Here is a 20,823-nt window from a genome sequence, read left to right on the forward strand (position 1 = left end):
TTTGTTATATAATTCTTTAAAATTTTCATTTTTTAGCTTACCCATAGGCTATTTTTTATTTATTAAAAAAAACATGTTTTTGTTATTTTATTTTTCCTAAAGTTATTTAAGAAGAAGTGGATGAAATATTCCCTAAACTAAGAATATATCCTAGGAAAGATCCCTAGTGGCGAGAAATACTTTTCCATGTAAGATTTTGTGGCAGGTGAATCTAAAATGCATGTTTATGAAGATCCCGTATCAAAACACTATAATATATTCAGTGAAAGTCACGTATGTTGATTTCATTTCGTCGTTGATTCAAGTTTGATTATGTTTCATAGGTGCTTCTTCCTCTGCAGACATGTTATTGGTTGGATCAAAAGCTCTATTATAACGCAATCTTTATTCACCCACAAACGTCAACTCCAACTTCACAACTTGCTACTTACATAATAATATACACACCTTTATTCTCCCAATCAAATATCCCGCGTAAATCTTCCAAACAAAATTCATAAAACCTATTTAAATTTTCATTCTCCTGAATTTCAAATTTTTAAGAACCTTTACAATTACAACCAACATATTTAATATATATTTGTGCATCTGTACTTAAAATTACATAATTACAACAAAGTTTAGTTTGTAAAAAATAATTGAGTTATATTTTAAGGAAAACACATTAAACCTATTAAGTGTACTAATTATTTTTTACGTAAATTAATAGTTTTAGATGAAATTAATGTTTTGTTTTGTCATAAGTAGTGAAGATACGAATTTTCAAATCAATGTTCCCCATTTTTTGTGCTTTTCTTTTGTCTTCCATTGATATTTGTCTAGTGAAATATTTGAGTCTTATTGACAAGAGTTTTAAAGACATTATTCCTTAAGAAGTCAACAAATAAAAAACTATTACACCTATAATGGAGTTACATTAGCATCCTAAAATATAGTGTCTGAAAAAAATAATTGTAATTCTCTGACAAATTTCTATAAACATTTTTTTTGAAAAAAAAATGATAAGTTTTATTGCTCTTAACATCGTGGTGCACCCTTTTTCTTCTTCCTTTTTCTTTTCTGTTTCATTTCAATACCCTTTTTGGTGGTATTGAAAATTCTTGCATATTAATTCTAATATTTGATATTTTGTATTTTTTTATTAAAATACTGTTTTGTTTATATAGTGCTAATCAGGAAAAATTCAATACTTCAAAATGTTTCCCATTTTGTGTTTCTTTTTCTTTGTCTCCCACTCAAATTTGTTGGACATATATTGTGTGGAGTTTTATTATAACAAATATCTTATAGACACTATTTAAGAAGTCATTGAATAAAAATATTAAATTCTATATTAAAATGTATTTATAAAAATAAATATTTTATTTTCACAAAAATTAAAAAGCTGTCTTGTCAACAAAAATTATTATAAATTTGAAATATTTGGAATTTTGCGATCTAAAAAAAGTAACAAATAAGAAAATTTATTGATTTGAATATCAGTCTAATAATATATTTAGAACGGAGCAATGAGTTTAAAATAAACAAACTGCAAAATAAAATTCATTTCCACTTATTTATTCGTGTCTTCTGCTAAGTAAAATATTTTTCAAGATGGTTTATAGATAATTCTATGTTTATAACATTTCTAAAAAAAAGTTGAACTATTAGAGAGACGAAGAAAAACAGAAAAAGGAAAAATTGTGTGAGATAAAATATTAAATAAATAGAGGAAAATATATATTTTTAAATAAGAAGTTTAAATAGAGAGTAAAAGAAAACAAAAAAACAAGATTAATTTATATTAAAAATATATAAAAACATTTTGCATACCTTTGTGAAAGTATCATGTAGATCTAGGTTCCTACAACGTTGCCCAAAATTTATAAGCCATGGATATGGTAATGAAAAGAATGAAATATTTGTTGGTATTATTTGCAAGAAAGTCCATATTTTGTTGGAATTTGGAATACTTTGGCCTTTTGCATTGCACATTTTGTAGGTAAAAATAAAACGTACTGTAACAAAAAAGCAGAGAAGGCATATATATGCATAGTGAAAAATGAACACTTATGAGCACTGTGAATGGCACCAGATTTGTTTAGAACCCCATATCGTCGTGCGCAGGTAGCATTCTACTTCCAAGTATTGCTTCTTCTCGTCACCTTGGATTTTAAACGAAGATAGAGAATTCGATGGAGTCTTGGCTTTGCTTTTGAACATTTTGGCCTGTGTGTAAAGTCCATGTGCTCTGCATGACCATGGATTTTGATCGGAACCTTGAGATTTTCAGGCTCTGGTTGACTGAAATGTGATCATAACTGTAGCCAGATCAGTGGTATTCGTCTACAATTTTTCATAATGACAAGGATTGTGGCAAAATCATTTAGTGACCACAGTTTAAAAACCTTGCTTAGTAATGTGGGGTGGTTGAGGTTGTGGGTGTGGAACAGAAGACAACAATGGCAATGTATAATTCATTGCATAGGTCGGATATTAAGGTTTGTGGCATTGAAGAAGGAAGGGATGTTGATGAAGTAGGGTCGGAGAAGGAGGCAGCAGCCATGCATGCATAGATTGTTGAAAGCTTGGGATGATGGTAACTGGTAAGGGTGGCTTCACACACACATAATTGAAAAGTAAAAAAGGTTTTATTTTCCCCTTTGGGAGAAATCTCAGAATCTTTCTTTTCTTTGTTTGTAGCAATGTGCTTCATCATGGTAAAGACTAAAGAGTTAAGACCACTCAGTTCCTTGGTTTCAGTAGTGGGATAAGATTGGGTGATAGATAACTCATCTATAAGTAGAAAATATTTAGTAGTCACTATTTTATATTAGGTAATCATATTTGCACTACACTTATATATGCCAAGCACTTTATTAATATATTTTATTTGTTTATCTTAACCTCTTTATTTCTCTCTAGTATATACACTGTCATCAACTATATTAACATTTTATTTTTTCTCTTTCTGCTTCTTCAAATTATAGATATTGAAAAAGTATCCGATAATATTAGAATAAATAATTCCCAGAGATTCTTTTAATTTTTCAATTGAAAATTTTTCCTTTCTTTTTCAAATAAGTATTTCACATTCACCTTTATTTGTATATTTGATTTTTTAAAAAATATTGTTTAAAAAAATTATCACTGGTTGTACTTTATATCATAATTTAATTTTTTTTTGTTATAAATTTACATATTCTAAAAAACGAATTACTTGAGAAGAAAAGTCATTCTCATATAATACACAGATTAATTTTTTTTTAAATATTCTATAGTTTTTTTATCAGCAATAAAAATATTCTATAGTTCGAACATATAAAAAATGATTATATATTTTTTATTTAATACATTTATTTTTATTTATGTTTATATTTTTTTGTATCTTCCTTTAACTCCAAAAACAAAGAGTGTACGTTCATCCTTTTATCAAGATTTTCGTATCCTTTCCTAATCTTTCACGTCTCAATTGCAGTCCAACTCCAGTGACCCCCCGGGCAGTGGAATGCTATACTTTTTCTACTTGAATACTAAATAAAAATAAAAAGCAACATAGATTATTTTTATTAAATAGATCTCAATAGTATTAGATATGCAGAGAAAAATAAAAAGGCAGAAACCAAAAATAGAAAAAAATTGTAAATTGATTTGTGAGTTAATTTTTGTTTTTAAAGTTAATTAGAGTGTGGAAAGTAAAGAAATGGGAAGAAATGCTACTTTCCATGCATATTTAAAAGGCACGCAGCCCCTCCTGCCACACTCTCTGACGCACTTCCTTGAGCATTCCCACTATACGCCACCCTCTTTAAATTCCCACAAATTGCATCGTGTCATTGAAACACAGAAGAAGCAGAAAGGAAAAGGAAAAGCAAAGCGAGAGGGTTTTTCCTTGGAAGTTGTTGTTGAAGGGTATCTTGCGATTTTCTTGGATGGAGTCTTGCAAGGGGCGAGAGGGAGATGAAGTAAAGTGCGTGTGGGTTCATGGTCCTATAATCGTAGGGGCAGGACCCTCGGGGCTGGCCGTTGCAGCCTGTCTCTCCCACCACGGACTACCCTACGTCATTCTCGAGAGGACTGACTGCATAACCTCCCTTTGGCAACACAGAACCTACGACCGTCTCAAACTCCACCTCCCCAAACACTTCTGCCAGCTACCCTTCATGCCCTTCCCTCACCATTTCCCAAAATACCCCTCCAAGAACCAGTTCATCTCCTACCTCCATTCCTACGCTTCACGCTTCAACATCCGCCCCCGCTTCAACCAGTCCGTTCAGACCGCTCACTTCGACGCCGCTTCCCAGTTCTGGGTCGTCAGAACCAACGATTTTCAGTACATTTCCCCGTGGCTCGTCGTTGCTACCGGCGAGAATGCCGAACCTGTCATTCCCTCAATTCTTGGCATCGACAACTTTCACGGACCCATTCTTCACACCAGCGTCTATAAATCCGGTTCTCATTACAAAAACAAGAGGGTTTTGGTCGTTGGTTGCGGCAACTCAGGAATGGAAGTTAGCTTGGATCTTTGCAGGCACAACGCCAGCCCTTACATCGTCGCCAGAAACACAGTCAGTAACTCACTATATACATATATACACACTTCTTCTTTCCCAATTCCCATGCATGTTTTTCTCAGTTCTGGTAACTACTCGCTGTTCTTTAATTATTATCAGAATTCGCACTTCACTGTATGTCGTAGTCTTTGCCGTTAAAACTTTGTTAATTATTATTGTTTTTTAATGCTAATCCCAGATGGAATAATAAAGATAAACCTGAATATTTAGACATATTAATTATTGGGACATATTCGGACACATTGTTGACATGATTTCATGGTACAGGTACATGTGCTGCCTAGGGAGATGTTTGGCTTTTCGACGTTTGGAATAGCGATGGCTCTATTGAAATGGCTTCCCGTAAAGTTAGTGGACAAGTTGGTATTGGTGTTGGCTAGGTTAATGTTAGGAGACACTGCTCGCTACGGCGTAAGGAGGCCCAAAACTGGGCCAATAGAGCTCAAACTCATCACCGGTAAAACCCCTGTGCTAGATGTTGGACAAGTAGCGCAAATAAGATCCGGTAACATAAAGGTACGTGCGCATTTAACTGAAACCAGTTTGTATAACCATGCTTTGTTTTCTGATTCATGACTATGTGATTATATTATAACAATGTAATCCATGAAAAAGCAAGCAACTACTCTTTTTTACCATGTATGGAATCTCTTGCTAAGTTTGGTTAGGGTTTGTTTCAGGTGATGGAAGGTGTGAAGGAGATAACAAGAAACGGTGCCAAGTTTATGGATGGACAAGAAAAGGAGTTCAGTGCTATAATATTAGCAACGGGTTACAAGAGCAACGTGCCCACTTGGCTTAAGGTAAGAAGAAACTAAGAGTTGATTTTTACCTCTATCTAACTTATCATCAACTACTACTTTTCTTCAACCTAATTTTTATGCTGGCTCTTCCCTTGTTTTTTTCTTACTTTTCTATTTTCTGATCATGTGAAAAACCCACAACACAAATACTTGCAATAAAAATATTTGAAAACTAGCAGTTATTGAGTCAGTTAGCGGTGGTTTGGGAGTTGGGACATGCACAGCAGAAACCAACAGAAGGGTTCTTTTCTTCATGCAAATATGAAAGAGAGAATAAAATGACTTTGGGGTTTGCGCCTTACAAATATGAAACTTTTCATTCCAGTGACGTTTCATGTGTAACCATCATCAAAAATCGCTTTAGTTCTTGTATACTACTCACTCACACCAACAATAATCATTTCCCTCGTTCGAGATGGAGAACGCTTCCGAGCGGAAAAAACTGTAGCAATCTGATTTGTTCCTTCTCCATTAAAACAACTAGTGCACAATTTATATAAATCTAATTTTTGATTCTACATTAAAACCTCCATTTTCAACTGCTACATTAAATGTCATTTTTTACTGATGAAACAAAATTTAATTTTACAATCTCTGTTTGGTTTTTTTACACTAAACATGTTTTATTAAATTGAAACTGCGAAAATGTATCTAATGAAGAATATATGGAACTGCAGAGCCGTGAATGTTTCACAGAAGACGGAATGCCGAAAACGGCGTTTCCAATGAGTTGGAAGGGAGAAAACGGATTGTATACAGTGGGGTTCACGAGAAGAGGTCTTCTTGGAACTGCATCAGACGCCGTAAAGATTGGAGAAGACATCGCTGATCAATGGATGAGCGTTAAGGACAAATCATACCGTAATTCCCACATGATCCTGCTGAAGAGTACATAGGATGACGTGGCTAATCCTGTAATTGTCCTGGATTTTTTTTCCTCTTTACAGAGGTTTTTTATTTTTATTTTATTTTTTTGTGTATGTACAATTTTGTATTTCCAGCATTCTTGTGTCTAATCTTTTCATCACTTTGCCTTGGTTTTAAACCGTTCCGTAAATGAAATGCCTCCTTTGTTGAAAGAAAGGACAACAAAGCTTATGCCATGTCTCCATAATTTTTCATACTTTATTTGAAGCATTTAATTTACATTATTAACTAATAATCATCATGAATTTTACATAATCGAGAAAAAAGAATAAATTATTATTGTAGTTGTTGTAAAAATGGTGGGATGGGATGAAAGGATAGGAGTTGACAGGTGTGGAAGAAGGGTGAGTGAGTTGGTGTGTTAATTATTGTGGCATCACACATTCTCTCTCTCCTATTTATTATTATTGATGCAGCAATAAGAGTAACAGTAATAGTGCCTACGTACGTCCTACTCACTCTCACATCACAGGACTTGGGTGCCAGTGCCAGACTACAATATTTTGCTTCCAGTAATCATATTTTAACATCAATAAATTTTATTAATAAAACATAATATTTTATTATTATTCACTTTGATATATAATTAAAATATTATGCGCATGCTTGCTTGCGTGTTAGACTTGGTTTGCTTTACGAATCCCAAGGAATGTATTCTTCACGAGGAAATCGCGGATAACGGGAGGAAACAGATTTGTATAGTTTACCACCCTTATTAATATCAAATTAAAATCTAATTCAATCATATAATAACGACTTAACAAGCTCCAACCAATTTCATTATTAATAATTTTTTATATTATATTATTTTATATACTTTTATTTTATTTTTTTCATTTTTCTCCTCTTATAATTTTATGTAGAACCTCTTTGTTCAAGGAAAGTACTGTTCAAAGGATCACGGTGAATACTACTTCTCTTGTTTCTCCTTATATGCATAAAGTCACATAAGCAAGTGTGTTTAACCTCATTTTTTTTGTCTTTGCATGATAGTAACATATTACTCTTTTTTTTTAAAGTTAATATATATAACATAATATAATACAAATAAAATAATATTAAAATTATCTAAATATAAATATTAATTATTATATAAATTTAACACAAATATTTAATTATATTATTAATAAAATATATTTTTAAAATAATGATAATAAATATAAATAAAATAAAATTATTAAATAATAGTAATATTAATAATTTTTATTTTTATATCAAATATTTAATAATATTATTAATAATTATTATTTATTATTAATAATAAATAAAATTATTTTACTTATATAAATAAATAAATTATTTTTTTTAATATAAAAAAATTGTAATTTTAAGTTTTCATTAATTAAAAAAATTAAAATTTCAATCATACTCATGTCACTTACAGATTTATTATTTTTATGAAAAAATTTATGTTTAATTATAAGAAATTCTTGCTTTATTAAAAAACTAATTATTCAATGATATTGAAAATAATTACAAAATTTTAATTAACTCAAATTTACGCAAAAATACTTCATATTTTATTATTCAAATATTTTTAAAGATAAGGGTAAACTTGTAAACTTACATTTTACACATTTAAAAAAATCAAAATTTTCTCACAATCATCTCATCATTCACAAATTCCAATAAACATTCATCACACATCCACTCTAACATACCCCAATCCAAACAACCTCACTTTCTTTACACTTTTTTCTCACATCCTCACACATCTACTCCCTCAAATCCTCACTCATTCACTCCCTAATTCAAACACACCCGGAAAGAAAGGGACGAAAAGAAAGATTTAGTGGTTGAATTATTTCTCTCGCTTGTGTAATATGTAAGGATCTAGAAAATAACCTTAGAGTGAAGTGATATATTTTAAATGATACCTGAATATTTTATTATTAAAATGAAAATGACATATAAATAGAAAATTCAATTATTCAGGTTTCATTTTAAAATAACCACCATCTCTCTAAAAGTTTCCCTTTTCCTTTCTCTCCCTTCTCTCTAAGATTCTGACCTCTTCGTTCATCTGTTCGACGATCAGAGTACGCCATTAGACTCCTGGCAGCAAAGACTACAAGACTGCCCGATCAAAATCTCTGATAGAGTAAGTTTATTTTCGTACCCTTTTCCTTTCCTCTCCTTCTCTCTATGATTCTGACATCCTCAGTTTGACGATCGGAGTCTGCCATTGAACTCCTGCCAATGAACTCTACAAGATTGCCCGATCAAAATCCTAAATAGAGTAAGTTCATTTTTGGCCCTTTTCTTTGAGTCAAATTTTGAACTTGATAGGTTGTCTACATGAGTTTTACATGTGACTCTTTTAGCTTTAGGGTTAATCTCTGTTAACCCAAGGTCCTAGTTATATAGTTAGATTTTGATTAGGACTCTGTGGTGCAGGTTAATTACCTTTAAGCTTTTGGGTAGGTTTGGAGCTCTTAGTGAGCATCAACTAAAGCTAGTCTTATTATTTTCAATAAAACCTTAGGTTAGAAGATTCTGGATGTGGAGGTGACGTGGTCACCAATTCTAATTGTTTTTGCTTGCAGGATTGTCTCTCTTGAAGAGTAAAGTAATATATTGACTGGAATGGTTGATTTTGAATCTGTTATGGGAATAATTTGTTGAAACTGTTTGTGATTGAGAATTGAAAGTGTTGTGTGATTTCAGATGATGATTGATTTAAAGAGCATATATTTGGAATTAATTATGTGTTTTAAGTAAAGTTTGAGATATATTTGGATTGTTTAGAAAGTTTATATATATGAAGTGATTGAGTGGTGCATTGATATGTTAAATGATGTATTTAATGAGGTTAAAGTGTGATCAAGACGTAGTATTTTCAGGAAAGGAAATACCATGTTGAGATTGTTATTAGGGTGTATTGATTTGTGAGTGTCCTGTGAAAGATCCTGACTCTACTGATATAATGGAATCAAATAGATGAAGTTATTCAGTTGGTGAGAGTCGAAGGAGGTCCATTTGGCTGATTCTGAGGTTTGAAAGAACTGATCAGAGCACAAATGGATTTACCCTGTCATATGAAGATGATGAGATGATGAGATATTGAGATAATTATGTGCATGGCTGTGTGGGTTTCACAGCAGTAGTATGACAGGTGCAGGTCTCTGGATGCTAATTTCAATACACGAGTCTTCCGGAAGTAGAGTCAAGTGTTTATGTGTTGTGAGTCAGTAAAAGTCTTTTATGAATGTAATAGACACTTGATGGTTTGAGAAATCATATGAGAATTGATGAATTATGCTTATTAATTTGAAATTTAAATTATATCAAAACTTTTTATATAGATAGCTTACCCTGTTATTTGTTTGTGTTTGTTTCTTTATCTGTGATGATCGTGTTTTACATGGGAGCAGATGAGATTTCAGGTGATAGAGCTCCTTAGTGAACAGCTGGAGAATGAGATAGTTTTATTTGAATGTTTTGTTTTGTTGTTAAAACTTTTGATGTATATATATTAAATCCTTATGAAGAGGGATATTTCTTTTGAGATACACATATGAGAAAGTAGTATATGTTATTTGTAATTAGATATTGCTTGTTTTACTTTTATTACATTATATATGGGTAAAATTAAGGATGTTACATAATATGTGTGTTCAGTGGTGGTTGTTTCTTGTTTTCTTTGTTGGAAACAGATGCTAGCTTCATGTCTTTTGAGTGTAGGTGGTGTTATGTTCTATTGTTCCAAAACATGTATTGAGACCTGACATCATTTTCCTTTCTTACATGTTGTGTTTACTCCCTTATCCCTAAGATTTGTATGTTGCAAGGTCGAAAAAAACTTATTATAATTTATTACTTTATTTTATTCTTAACAATAATTTGTTCTTTTTTATAACTAAATATTTCTTTATATGGGATTTTTTATTTTTTATCTTGTCTTTGGATTTTCAATCTCTCAACAAAGGTTCAACACTCAAAGAAGTTTTCGGTCTCAGTAAGTGTATATACTAAAAGTCACAAATTTCATTGCCTCTTATCTTAGCATAATGGTTGTACCATTCTCTGATATTAAGGTAGTCGAATTAGGCTCACATGCCTCTAATCATGGTTTTATGGATCTTTTATAGTGCAATACCAATTAATGACATTATTAAGTCCCTGATATCCTCTAGGAGAACTCTCGTACGGATGGCAAAGTCGGGCAACTCATGTGAATAAGACTGCAGATTGTTAACGAAAAATGCAGGATATACTACTTATTTCAACCCATAGCTCACGCGAGTCAAGTGCAGGGCGAGCTAGCCCGCATAACCAACATATTTTAATTTTAGAAAAATATTTTTGTACCCATATAATTTCTTCTTGCAACCTCATATTCTCAAAATTTATAAAATTGTCCATTCATTCTACAATCTCAAATACAATTTTGTATTTTGGATTGTGTAATTTGGAATATTGTACAATCTGAAACCCAAATTTTAACTTTCAAATTTTATAACTCGAGAAGTCTTTGAAGTTCATATTTCAAAATTAAAGAAAAAATATTCAACGAAAAATATCAAAGGTTAATTTGAATATTTTTGTAAGTATGGGGTGCAAGAAGAAAGACATGGAGGTGCAGGGAGAAACAACCATCAATCCCTAATTCATAAGACCTTCACGAAATTCGATAATAATTTTTTAATAGTTAAGAGTGTTTTTGTTTTTCTAAAATGCATAGATTGTTTAGGTTTAGGTTTCAATACTCATAACATGTTAAATGTAGTGGTTGTTTACAATAAAATTTAAATATATTATTATATTTTTCAATATTAGAAATATTAGAATAGTAATAATGTGTCTACATATATTACCTTAAAAAAATGTATATATTTAATGAAATATTTTATTAGTCAATTTATAACACTAAAAAAAAGGATTTTAGTGGAGGCTAATATAACCATAGGAATTAATTTAATTAATAGAGATTTTTTAACATTCGTTAAGTTCCAAAGGTCATTCTAAAACTTTGGCTAAATAATTGAGAATTTTTCAACTTTCGTTAAATTTTAAAGGTTTATTTTAAAATCTCAGCAAAATAATGGAGGTTTTTTTAACCTTCGTTAAATTCCAACGGTTTATTCTAAAATCTCATTAAAATAACAGATATTTTTTTAACCTTCGTTAAATTTCAAATGTTTATTTTAAAACATAAGCAAACTAAAGGAGGTTTTTTTAACCTTCGTTAAATTTCAAAGGTTTATTTTAAAACCTGAACAAAATAACGGACATTTTTTAACTTTCGTTAAATTTCAAAGGTTTATCTTAAAACCTCAACAAAATAACAAAAGTTTTTTTAACCTTCGTTAAATTACAAAGATTTATTGTAGAACCTCAATAAAACACTCCAATTTTTTCAAACTTCAATAAATAAATATAATTAAATCTATTTATAAATAAATAATTAAAAGCTACATAGTTTTAATATATTTTATAACTAAATTCTCTAAAATTTTGAAAGTGTAACTTTACATTACAAATAAGTTTTCTAAAGTTTTAAAATTTTATTTTAAAAACTCAACGGAATAACCTTGGATAGTAAGTATTTCAACAACCAATCTTAAATAATAAATATTTCAACAATACTTGTATATTTCTTAAGATTGATGGTAGTTGGTTTATATAATTCCTAGTTTTTTTGTTATGAGTTCATACTTAAAAAATCCTGACTTATTTTGTTTTAGCTTTTGATGTACCTATATTTTATGTGCAATTTTAGTTTTAGTTATAATTGTTAATATTTAATTGTCATAATTTTGAAATATTTTAAATTAAGGCCTTTATTTTAAATTTTATCTAATAATTAATTTTTTGTGAAAATGAGAAATAATAGAGTTAATTTCTCCTTACAATATGTTCTTGCAATCTTTAGTAAAAAACACACATGACTTTGAAGCCCACATCTGATAGATAATGCAATTATTTAGGATATATAACATCAATGGTTGTCGAGTTAGATAACAGTGGCTTGTGACCTATGTTGGGGCAGTAAGGTGATGGAAGAAGTAAAATTGAAGTAAGAAGAAGATAATAACTTATTTAGTGTTTCTTCTCCTTAGATATAATAAACATAAGTGTAGCTGAATTCTGATTCCTTGTTAGGACTGTCGTCAGCGGCCATTGAGTAATGTTTCTACGGTGGAGAGCATGAAATAAAAATCAATTTTAGAGACAAAAAATAATTAGTTGCTATATTGACTAAATTAGATACCATTTTAGAAACTAAAAAAAAAAATTGGTAGCAAAAATTTTGGTAGTTAATTAGATACCAATTTAGAAACCATTTAACAATAAAAGAAACTAGTCTCTAAAATGGTCTCTAATTTAGTCACAACTAATTATTTTGTCTCTAAAAATTGGTTTCTATTTCATGATTTTCTTGTAGTGTTATATTACGAAAATTTTGAAACTCATGATATTCTATGGATGTTTTGAAACCCATGGTATTTTACGGAGGTTTTGAAACTCATGGTATTTAACGAAGATTTTGAAACTCATGGTATTTTACGGAGGTTTTGAAACCCATAGTATTTTATATAGGTTCTTAAACCCATGATATTTAACAAAGGTTCTAAAAGTTTTTTCCTGAAGTTTAAAAACCCTTAGGGAACACGTTTTCCAGGGATGGTTTAGCGAAGAAATTGTAACCCTGTGTAAATGACTTAATATAGGTTTTAACCTAAGTGTTGTAAAAATAATCCCCGTTAAAATCATTTTTTCTTGTAGTGTTAGAACAATTTGAAATTCAAATTTTATTGAAAATCAAAATATCATTATAATTCTTTTACCCATATTTTACTATACACCTCTTGTAAGAATAATTTTGTGAGACCATTTACCTAATGCATCTAAATAATAATAAAAAATTAACTTAATAAACAAAAAATATATTTATTCAATAATTTATTTAAAATTTTATTTTTCATTAATTTTTTGTAAAAAAATATTTTTTACGCGGACAAGCCGATATACAAGACAAACCAGTAAAATTGACTCATATGTTTTATGCGAGACGAATCCATCTAACCGACGATTTTGAATATGAGATTATGCAAGACGTGCTAACCCACGTTTCCATACCTAACCTCTAGATCCTAAATTGTCAAAAATCATTTGTGCCGACTTATTTTTCATTAATTCGTATTCTCGAGTAGTAAACAATCTATAATATCAAAACTATAGGCAATTAGATAAAGAAAAATAATTATTCCTTTAAAATTTTGTCAATCCACAAACAAAGTTTATTTCATCCTTTTTATGTTTATGACACATTCAATATGAAAGATATATTTTTATTTAGTTCATGCTCTGTGATTTTTTAGTATTTTTAAAGATAATTAAAATTTGTATTGGTGTACGCATTGGACTAATCTTAATTTATCGTTTGAGACTTAGTAAAAATATTTTTTTTTAAATATTAATAATTTGTATTTAAATTTTAAATTGTTTGGTTAATCAAGTTGGACAATATATTTTTTATGGATGGTCAATATATAGAGATTGAGTTTAACCTTAAATTTGTTAGAATCTTAATTAACAACATTTTGTATTGTTATCCTGTTGCATACTTGATTATATTGCACCATAAGTTATCACTTTTTTTTGTGTTATTTGGAGACCAACATTTTAAGAATTATGGAAAATGTTTTTTCTAAATTGGTAAAGTAACACCTTCAATTATAAAAGTGATAATAATTTGCAAAACATTGATATTGATTGAATTTTGAATGTGCATATTTACAAATCGAATTAAAATGGATCAATATCTACTAATGAAAAATATGAAAAAGAAATTGATAAGTTCTTGGCATCTTATCTTGAAAAAAAAAAAACTTATTATGAGGACATATTATTATTCATGTGTTTGTTGTTAGAATGATATGAACATGAAAATATACCTGCCACTTTTTTTATTTTTAAGATTATAATTTGTGCGTGTCATTTGGAAAGTATAATTTAAATAAAAAGGCAACAAAATATTTATTTAATAATAATATTTTATTGTTTCTTTAAATAAACATTGTGTAATTTTTTTATTTCAAAAAAATTCACTCAAAATAATTTAGTATCATATAATGAATACATGATCATAGAAAATTTAATTTTGGAAGTATTCTGTAAGAAATTCTGTTCTTAATGAAATAATATAATCAGTAACTTTTATTTTGTTTTTTCTTTTAAAAATTTATTTTATTAAAACAAAGTTACTCAGTCAAATAAAAAAAATCTCTTAATTAAAAGGAAAACAAAATAAAACTTGAATTTTCAATTAAGTTTTTGTTGTTGTCTATCTATTGTACTTTTAAAATATATTGAATTTAATATTTTAAGATATATTATACAAAAAATAATATATCAGAATCAATTTAATTTGAAGACACGTTAAAAAAATAACACAAAAAATCTAAGAGAAAATTTGAACTCATGTTATCAATAACCAAGATTGATATGCAAGCAAAGGAAGAAACATATTTTCAATAGTGGAGTAATTTATCATTCGAAAATGTTTACCTTGACCCGACTAAAAGTTTGTCTTGGATAACATCTAAATATGTTTATGTTCGCTTTTTTCATTAAGAGTGGTGCATTGATCATTTGGCATGTATGTTTTCGATTAAGTGACTTGGATTCTCTTAGTCTTTCGTTCTTGTTGGAAGGGTTTGAGGTGTTTGATTGTTTTTTTTAAGGTTTCTTATTTGGTTAGGTTGTTTGTTTTTTCGTAGTAATATAAGGTTTTGATAATCTGGAAGGGGTTTAGTGAGTTTTGTTGTGTTATATTTTGTTTAAGGGTTGGACTACAGTGACTAATATTTATTTAATTTTTACTTGCTGATAAAAATAATTTTTACTTGCTGATAAAAAATAACTAAATGTGATAAAAAGATTATTGTGAAACATATTTTATTTAAATTATAAATGAAATTTTGATAAATTAATTTATATGTATTTGGTGAAATAGTTCTTTTAGTATATTTGAATAAGTTACTCGCACTAATGTTTGATGGCGTTTACATTTTATTATTTTACTTTTTAAAATAATAATATAAAACATTAATGTCCAATTTTGTTTATAATTATCCTATTTGGATTATTGTTTTTAGGTAATTTTTGTATTGATTTAATGTTACCCTTGTTTATTAATGTTTAAATTATTTATTCTTTTGTTGGAAGATGATGAATAATTCAAATCATAATGAAGAATAAACTTTTACACAAATGTTATTTAAATTTGAATTTATATATAAAAAATAAATTATAAAAATTTAAAGTTATTGAAAACATATAATTACCCTGTATTAATTAAGATTTGATTAAATAATTATGTTACTATATGTCATTTTACAACTTTCATCTTATTTAGTTTCACTAAACACTTTAAGTCTTATTTGAATCTCCATTTTCAACTAATTTTACCAAACATAATGTATATGTTTATTATCTCAATTAAATTATCAAAAACTAAAACCATTCCATTATGTATCATAGAAAAATAAAACTCTATTTGAATACAATTTTTTTTCCAAAGTTATTATTTAAAATACAGGACTTTTTAGAAAAAAAAAATATTTTCTAACCTATATAGCTTCCACAATTTTTTTAAGAAATTGTTTTTGCCATTTCTAATATTATACTAAATGGCATTCACACTCCATTAAATTTGAAAACAAATATTGGCACCCCCTTACACTTTGAATTAAATAATATTGACACAGCCCTTAGCTTCGAAATAAAAATTATTTTTCTTGTAGTTTAATAAAATATTATTCATTTCTCTTTTTTTAATAAAGTAAACTCCACTTTCCTTATTTTATTTAAAAATGTCATATTAACTACAATTTATATAAACAAATTTTTTTAAATGTATTACTTGTGATATATAAATAAAACAAAATAAAAAAAAAGTAGATGTTATCATGTTAGTATAAAAGGCATCAAAACCACATGACAAAATCAGAATATTTCCAAATCACCTACAATTGATCTTGTAAGTCAATGGTGACATATCTAGAAAAGCATATCCCATTATCAATATACCAATATGTAGAGAGTGTGTACACAGAAGGGGGTATGTGTGTCCTTATGTATTTGTTTTTTCCAAATAATATGAGTAGGTTATAGGCATAGCTTACTGTACTATACCAGTGTTAGAGGTTGAAGAACTAGGGCCAGGTATATCTTAGCAAAGTATAGATTGGCATGACATGGCATGCAGAGGTAAGGTACTCATGAAATCAGGTCTGAATCGAGGGAAAGAGTGATGCTGTGCCAATATTCATTCATCTATATATCCCCATGCAAAGATACACAGAAATTCTCTCTTGTTCTGCATGCAACGGGCCCTCGTGTACATATACCTACCACACACTTTTCAATATTCTGTCAGTTTATATACTGTTTTGTAATTGTACATCTTTTTGTTCTTCACTGGAGTGTGTTACATGCCAAAGGCAGAACTGTTGCGTTTTGTTTTGGGCAGTGATGAGGTGATGATGGTACAGGATATGAGGTCAGGGGTCCCCTACCTACCTAGCTCACTCCTTATATCAATGTGGAAGTGTGTATATGTATGAAGAGAATTAATACTTCTCTATGATTCAGATTCTGTGGGGTCTTTTTATCTCAGTAGCATGTTGCTTTTGTTGCAGCTGGCTTATTGGGTAAAGCAGAAGAAAGAGAGAGAAAGACGTTTCACAATGTCCAACCCTTTTGTTTCATCCATCTCTACCTCACTCTCACACATCTTTCTCTCTGTATATTATTATCCAAACTGTATATAATAATATATATATATATATATATATATTTGGAAGTACCAACATGATGTTTTATGAATGATGATGCAACTCACATTTACGACAAAGAGTGTTTTTTTATAGGTGCTTTGTTGGGTTTTTTAAAAGGCATATATTTGAAGAACCTCTTGGAAAGAAACACCAACAAGATTGCCTTTAAGACCTTGCAAATGAAATGTGAAAATGTTGATTAATTAAGCACACCCAGGCCATGCTTGGTCATGACATTCGCAACATCCCATTCACATGATCTTCATATACTTTATGAATGTCGCAAGTCGCCTACCAAGTTGGCACAAGAATGCAGACAGCAAAACCTTTTTAGTCAGTAGATGTTAACACACTAATGTCTGCAGTGTCTTATAGACTACGATTATGGGAAGATGAAAGAAAAGTTCTTATACACTATCACATAAATGTGTGATGTATATTGTTGTTGTGTGTTGGTATAGAAAGAGATTAAAGGATTGTGATATTTTGATTCAAATATGTTTTTATATATACTTTCTTATAATGAAATTTAATTATCATTGCATGTGCTTATTGTTTTGTGTGCACAAGCAGACACAAATGCAAATATAGAAACATCAGATGTAGTATTTGACATCGTCTTATAAATATATTGTAATTATATAAGTTTTAAGTGTGTATAACAGTAGTATAAATCATTGATAAATCTTGACTAATAATTTTGAAACATCAAAATAATATCTTAAACTAAGTATAATTTTAATATCATAATTAATAATATTAATAATAATAATTTACAAGTGTGGTTAAAAGTTTTTTTTTTCATTCTTAAACTAATTCAAGCTATTTAACAACAATGTAAATGTAAGAAAAAAATGTGAAATATCAAAATTTCTATATAAAATTCGATAATAATCTTTTTTGAAAGAGTGAAGAAGTGGTAACTGGATGCAATTTTTGAAAGGGGAACAAATGATCAGGTATGAGTGACTGGATGCAATTTTCAGTACGAAGGATTAAAAAGTAAGAGGTGAGATTTTAACTCTAAATGTAACCAGTTGTATTTATATTTTATAATTTTTAGTAAATTTAAATAAAAAATAAATATATATGTAATAAACAAGACAGTTAAGAGGATAAATTGAATGGGATAATGGAAGATTGAACTTAGACATTATTTTGCTTTTGAAAAAATAATAAAAAACAAGTTAGAGCTGCGACGATAAAAGCGTGGTTGTGGAAGCAGTTCACTGATATTTGCTTTCTGCACCTTAATAATTGCTATTCGCATCTTCAATATTGCTTCGAGAGCACCTCCCCCACGTCGTACTTGTTCCTTGTTGAAGCAATTCAAAGAAGTCTTCACTATAAGACTCCTACTTTTTTTAAATGATGTGTCCGTGTCGAACATACATATTGGTGTCGACACTCGTAAAACACTTATTAGTGAAGTGTTCAATTCAAAAAATATTTATTTGATTGTTGAAAATTCTAGCACGGTTCTACACAATTTAAAAAAGGATAAATACAATAATTTTTAAAAAAATCAAATTTATTGTATAATTTTTATTATAATTATAAAAATAAGGAACAAATTTTTTTGAAACAGTCATGAAAAACATTTTCCTGATTCTTACAAAAATCTTAAACATACTTGTACACAAAAATATTTATTGTCAATTTATATAATTCATAATTATATAATATATAAATCTGTGTCTCCGTGTCCTACATTGTAGAAATTATTCGTATCTCCATGTTCGTGTCGTGTCAGTGTCCATATTCGTATATCTAATACATAGCGTCCTAAACTCAATAACATCACCGCCAGAATTCACCATCCGTGTCACCGCCGATTAGTCTCAAAGCTCCGGTGCCATTTCTGCGAGTCACTCCTCGGCCTCCACCGCCGTGATTACTCCCAGCAGCAGCATGAATCTAGTTTTCAAACCTAAACTAATTTATGTTTCCAAAATTTGTAACAATAATAAGCAGGTATTTCAAAAGTTATAGGGATACAGTAGTAATTATGGAAGTGCTGCAAGTAAAAGCCCCGTGGACTTTCCTGAATGCCCAACCCAATATTTGAAGTATCCATTTACTTATTGGCTTTATTCAATGTGACTTATTCCAGGGATTTTATTTCTGTTAAGCATGCTTACTGATAAAGTAACTTTTTTAGGTTCTGTTTATTGTGAGGATGGGAAGGATGAAAGAGAAATTAAATCGATATTAAGTGTTTGGTAGGATGGAAAGAGAAAAATAAATTATTTTAGAAAATATTGTGATGTATTAAATGTGTTGTTTATACCCATTTCTACTTATAGTTCTACTTCTCATAGTTTTTTTATTTCTTTTTAATAAATTTAAAATTATTAAAAAAAATACTTAATTATATTTTGAATCGATCTAGTTTAACAACTCTGGAAATATGAGATAAAGATAAACTAAATCTAGTCTTCTATAGACACAAGCTAAGTATGTTTGAAATTCTTTATTCCCAAATTGAAGTTATGGTTTTAACATTAGGTTGTTGTTATTGTGTAAAGTTGGTTATGATACGGTTGATAAATCACTTATATCAATACCAATCGTTTACATCTTCCTGTTGGTGAGCTATCATTATAGATTGTAGTTAGTTAAGAGTGTCACATATAAGACCATTATATGGGGGTAGACAACAAGAATTATTGTAGATTTTTTTTTATTATATGTGATATTATCATCATTATATAATATTTACTTTTCGGTAAATATTATTCTTATTAATTTTTTTATTAAATAAATTTGTTATTTTAAAATTAAATATAATCTTTAAAATAAATTAATTATGTTTGAAATTCATTCAAATAAAATATAAATATATTTAAAACATTCCAAAAATATATTTCAGAATTGTACAATTCAATTTATTTATTTATTTAAGAAATGTACAATTCAATTTATTTATTTATTTCAGAATATATAATTTAAAATATAAAAGATCTATTTCAAAATATAATAAAATATATCTTTTGTATTTTAATTGTACATTTGATGATATAATTTTAAAAAATAAAATAGAATTTTAGATTATATAGGTGATGTTTAATTTTTTGGGGTGCAGAATGTAAAAACGCAATAAATTAAATAATAAAAAACATCAGCCCAATAATCTTGTGGGTTTTTGGTACCCAACTTTTGACTTATGCAACTTTTGGACACCAAAGGGTCATTTTTGTAGTGTACGTGTGTGGTGGATATCATGCCTCTAATACACACCATATTGAAAACGTGGCATAGAAAAGAAGACATTTTTTAAAAAAAATAAAACATTATGGATAAAATAAAATAAAAACTACAATTCATCATCTTTCTTTAAGTCACCAAACTATCTAAAAAGTTAAAAGAAATTCAATAAATGTTATTTTTACACAATGACAATTTAAAAGAAAAAAAAATGTAATGTTATAATTTGATTCATTATCTTTCATTAATTAATTTTGGTGTATAATTGATTTTGATAAGAACCCTATCTCATTTGTGAGAAAGCATCATGGCCAAGGTGTGATAGATTCTGCTGTGTCGTTGTTTAATTTTTAAAGTTTTATAATTGTGGATAAATATAATTTTTTATTAGCACCGTCACAATCTGTAATAATTAACAATGATACAGTTCCCTCTCTTTTTCTTTATGCGTGGAAAACGCATAAATTTTAAAACAAGTATATTCATAATTATCATGGAAATTGTAATAAGAAGAGAGACTAATTACTTTAAATAATATAATTACTC

The 20,823-nt window shown here is 28.8% G+C and overlaps 1 protein-coding gene across 1 annotated transcript; it reads left to right on the plus strand.

The window, feature by feature from the left end:
• Positions 1-3,740: 3,740 nt before the first annotated feature.
• On the plus strand, positions 3,741-6,432 carry LOC137820666 (probable indole-3-pyruvate monooxygenase YUCCA4). Its single transcript, XM_068624851.1, has 4 exons — positions 3,741-4,547; positions 4,821-5,069; positions 5,234-5,356; positions 6,034-6,432. The coding sequence occupies exons 1-4, from the start codon at positions 3,912-3,914 to the stop codon at positions 6,250-6,252; spliced, it is 1,227 nt and encodes a 408-aa protein (XP_068480952.1). The 5' UTR covers positions 3,741-3,911; the 3' UTR covers positions 6,253-6,432.
• Positions 6,433-20,823: the final 14,391 nt, after the last annotated feature.

The sequence above is a fragment of the Phaseolus vulgaris genome, chromosome 9 (genome assembly GCF_000499845.2).
Source record: "Phaseolus vulgaris cultivar G19833 chromosome 9, P. vulgaris v2.0, whole genome shotgun sequence".
NCBI classification, from domain to species: Eukaryota; Viridiplantae; Streptophyta; class Magnoliopsida; order Fabales; family Fabaceae; genus Phaseolus; species Phaseolus vulgaris.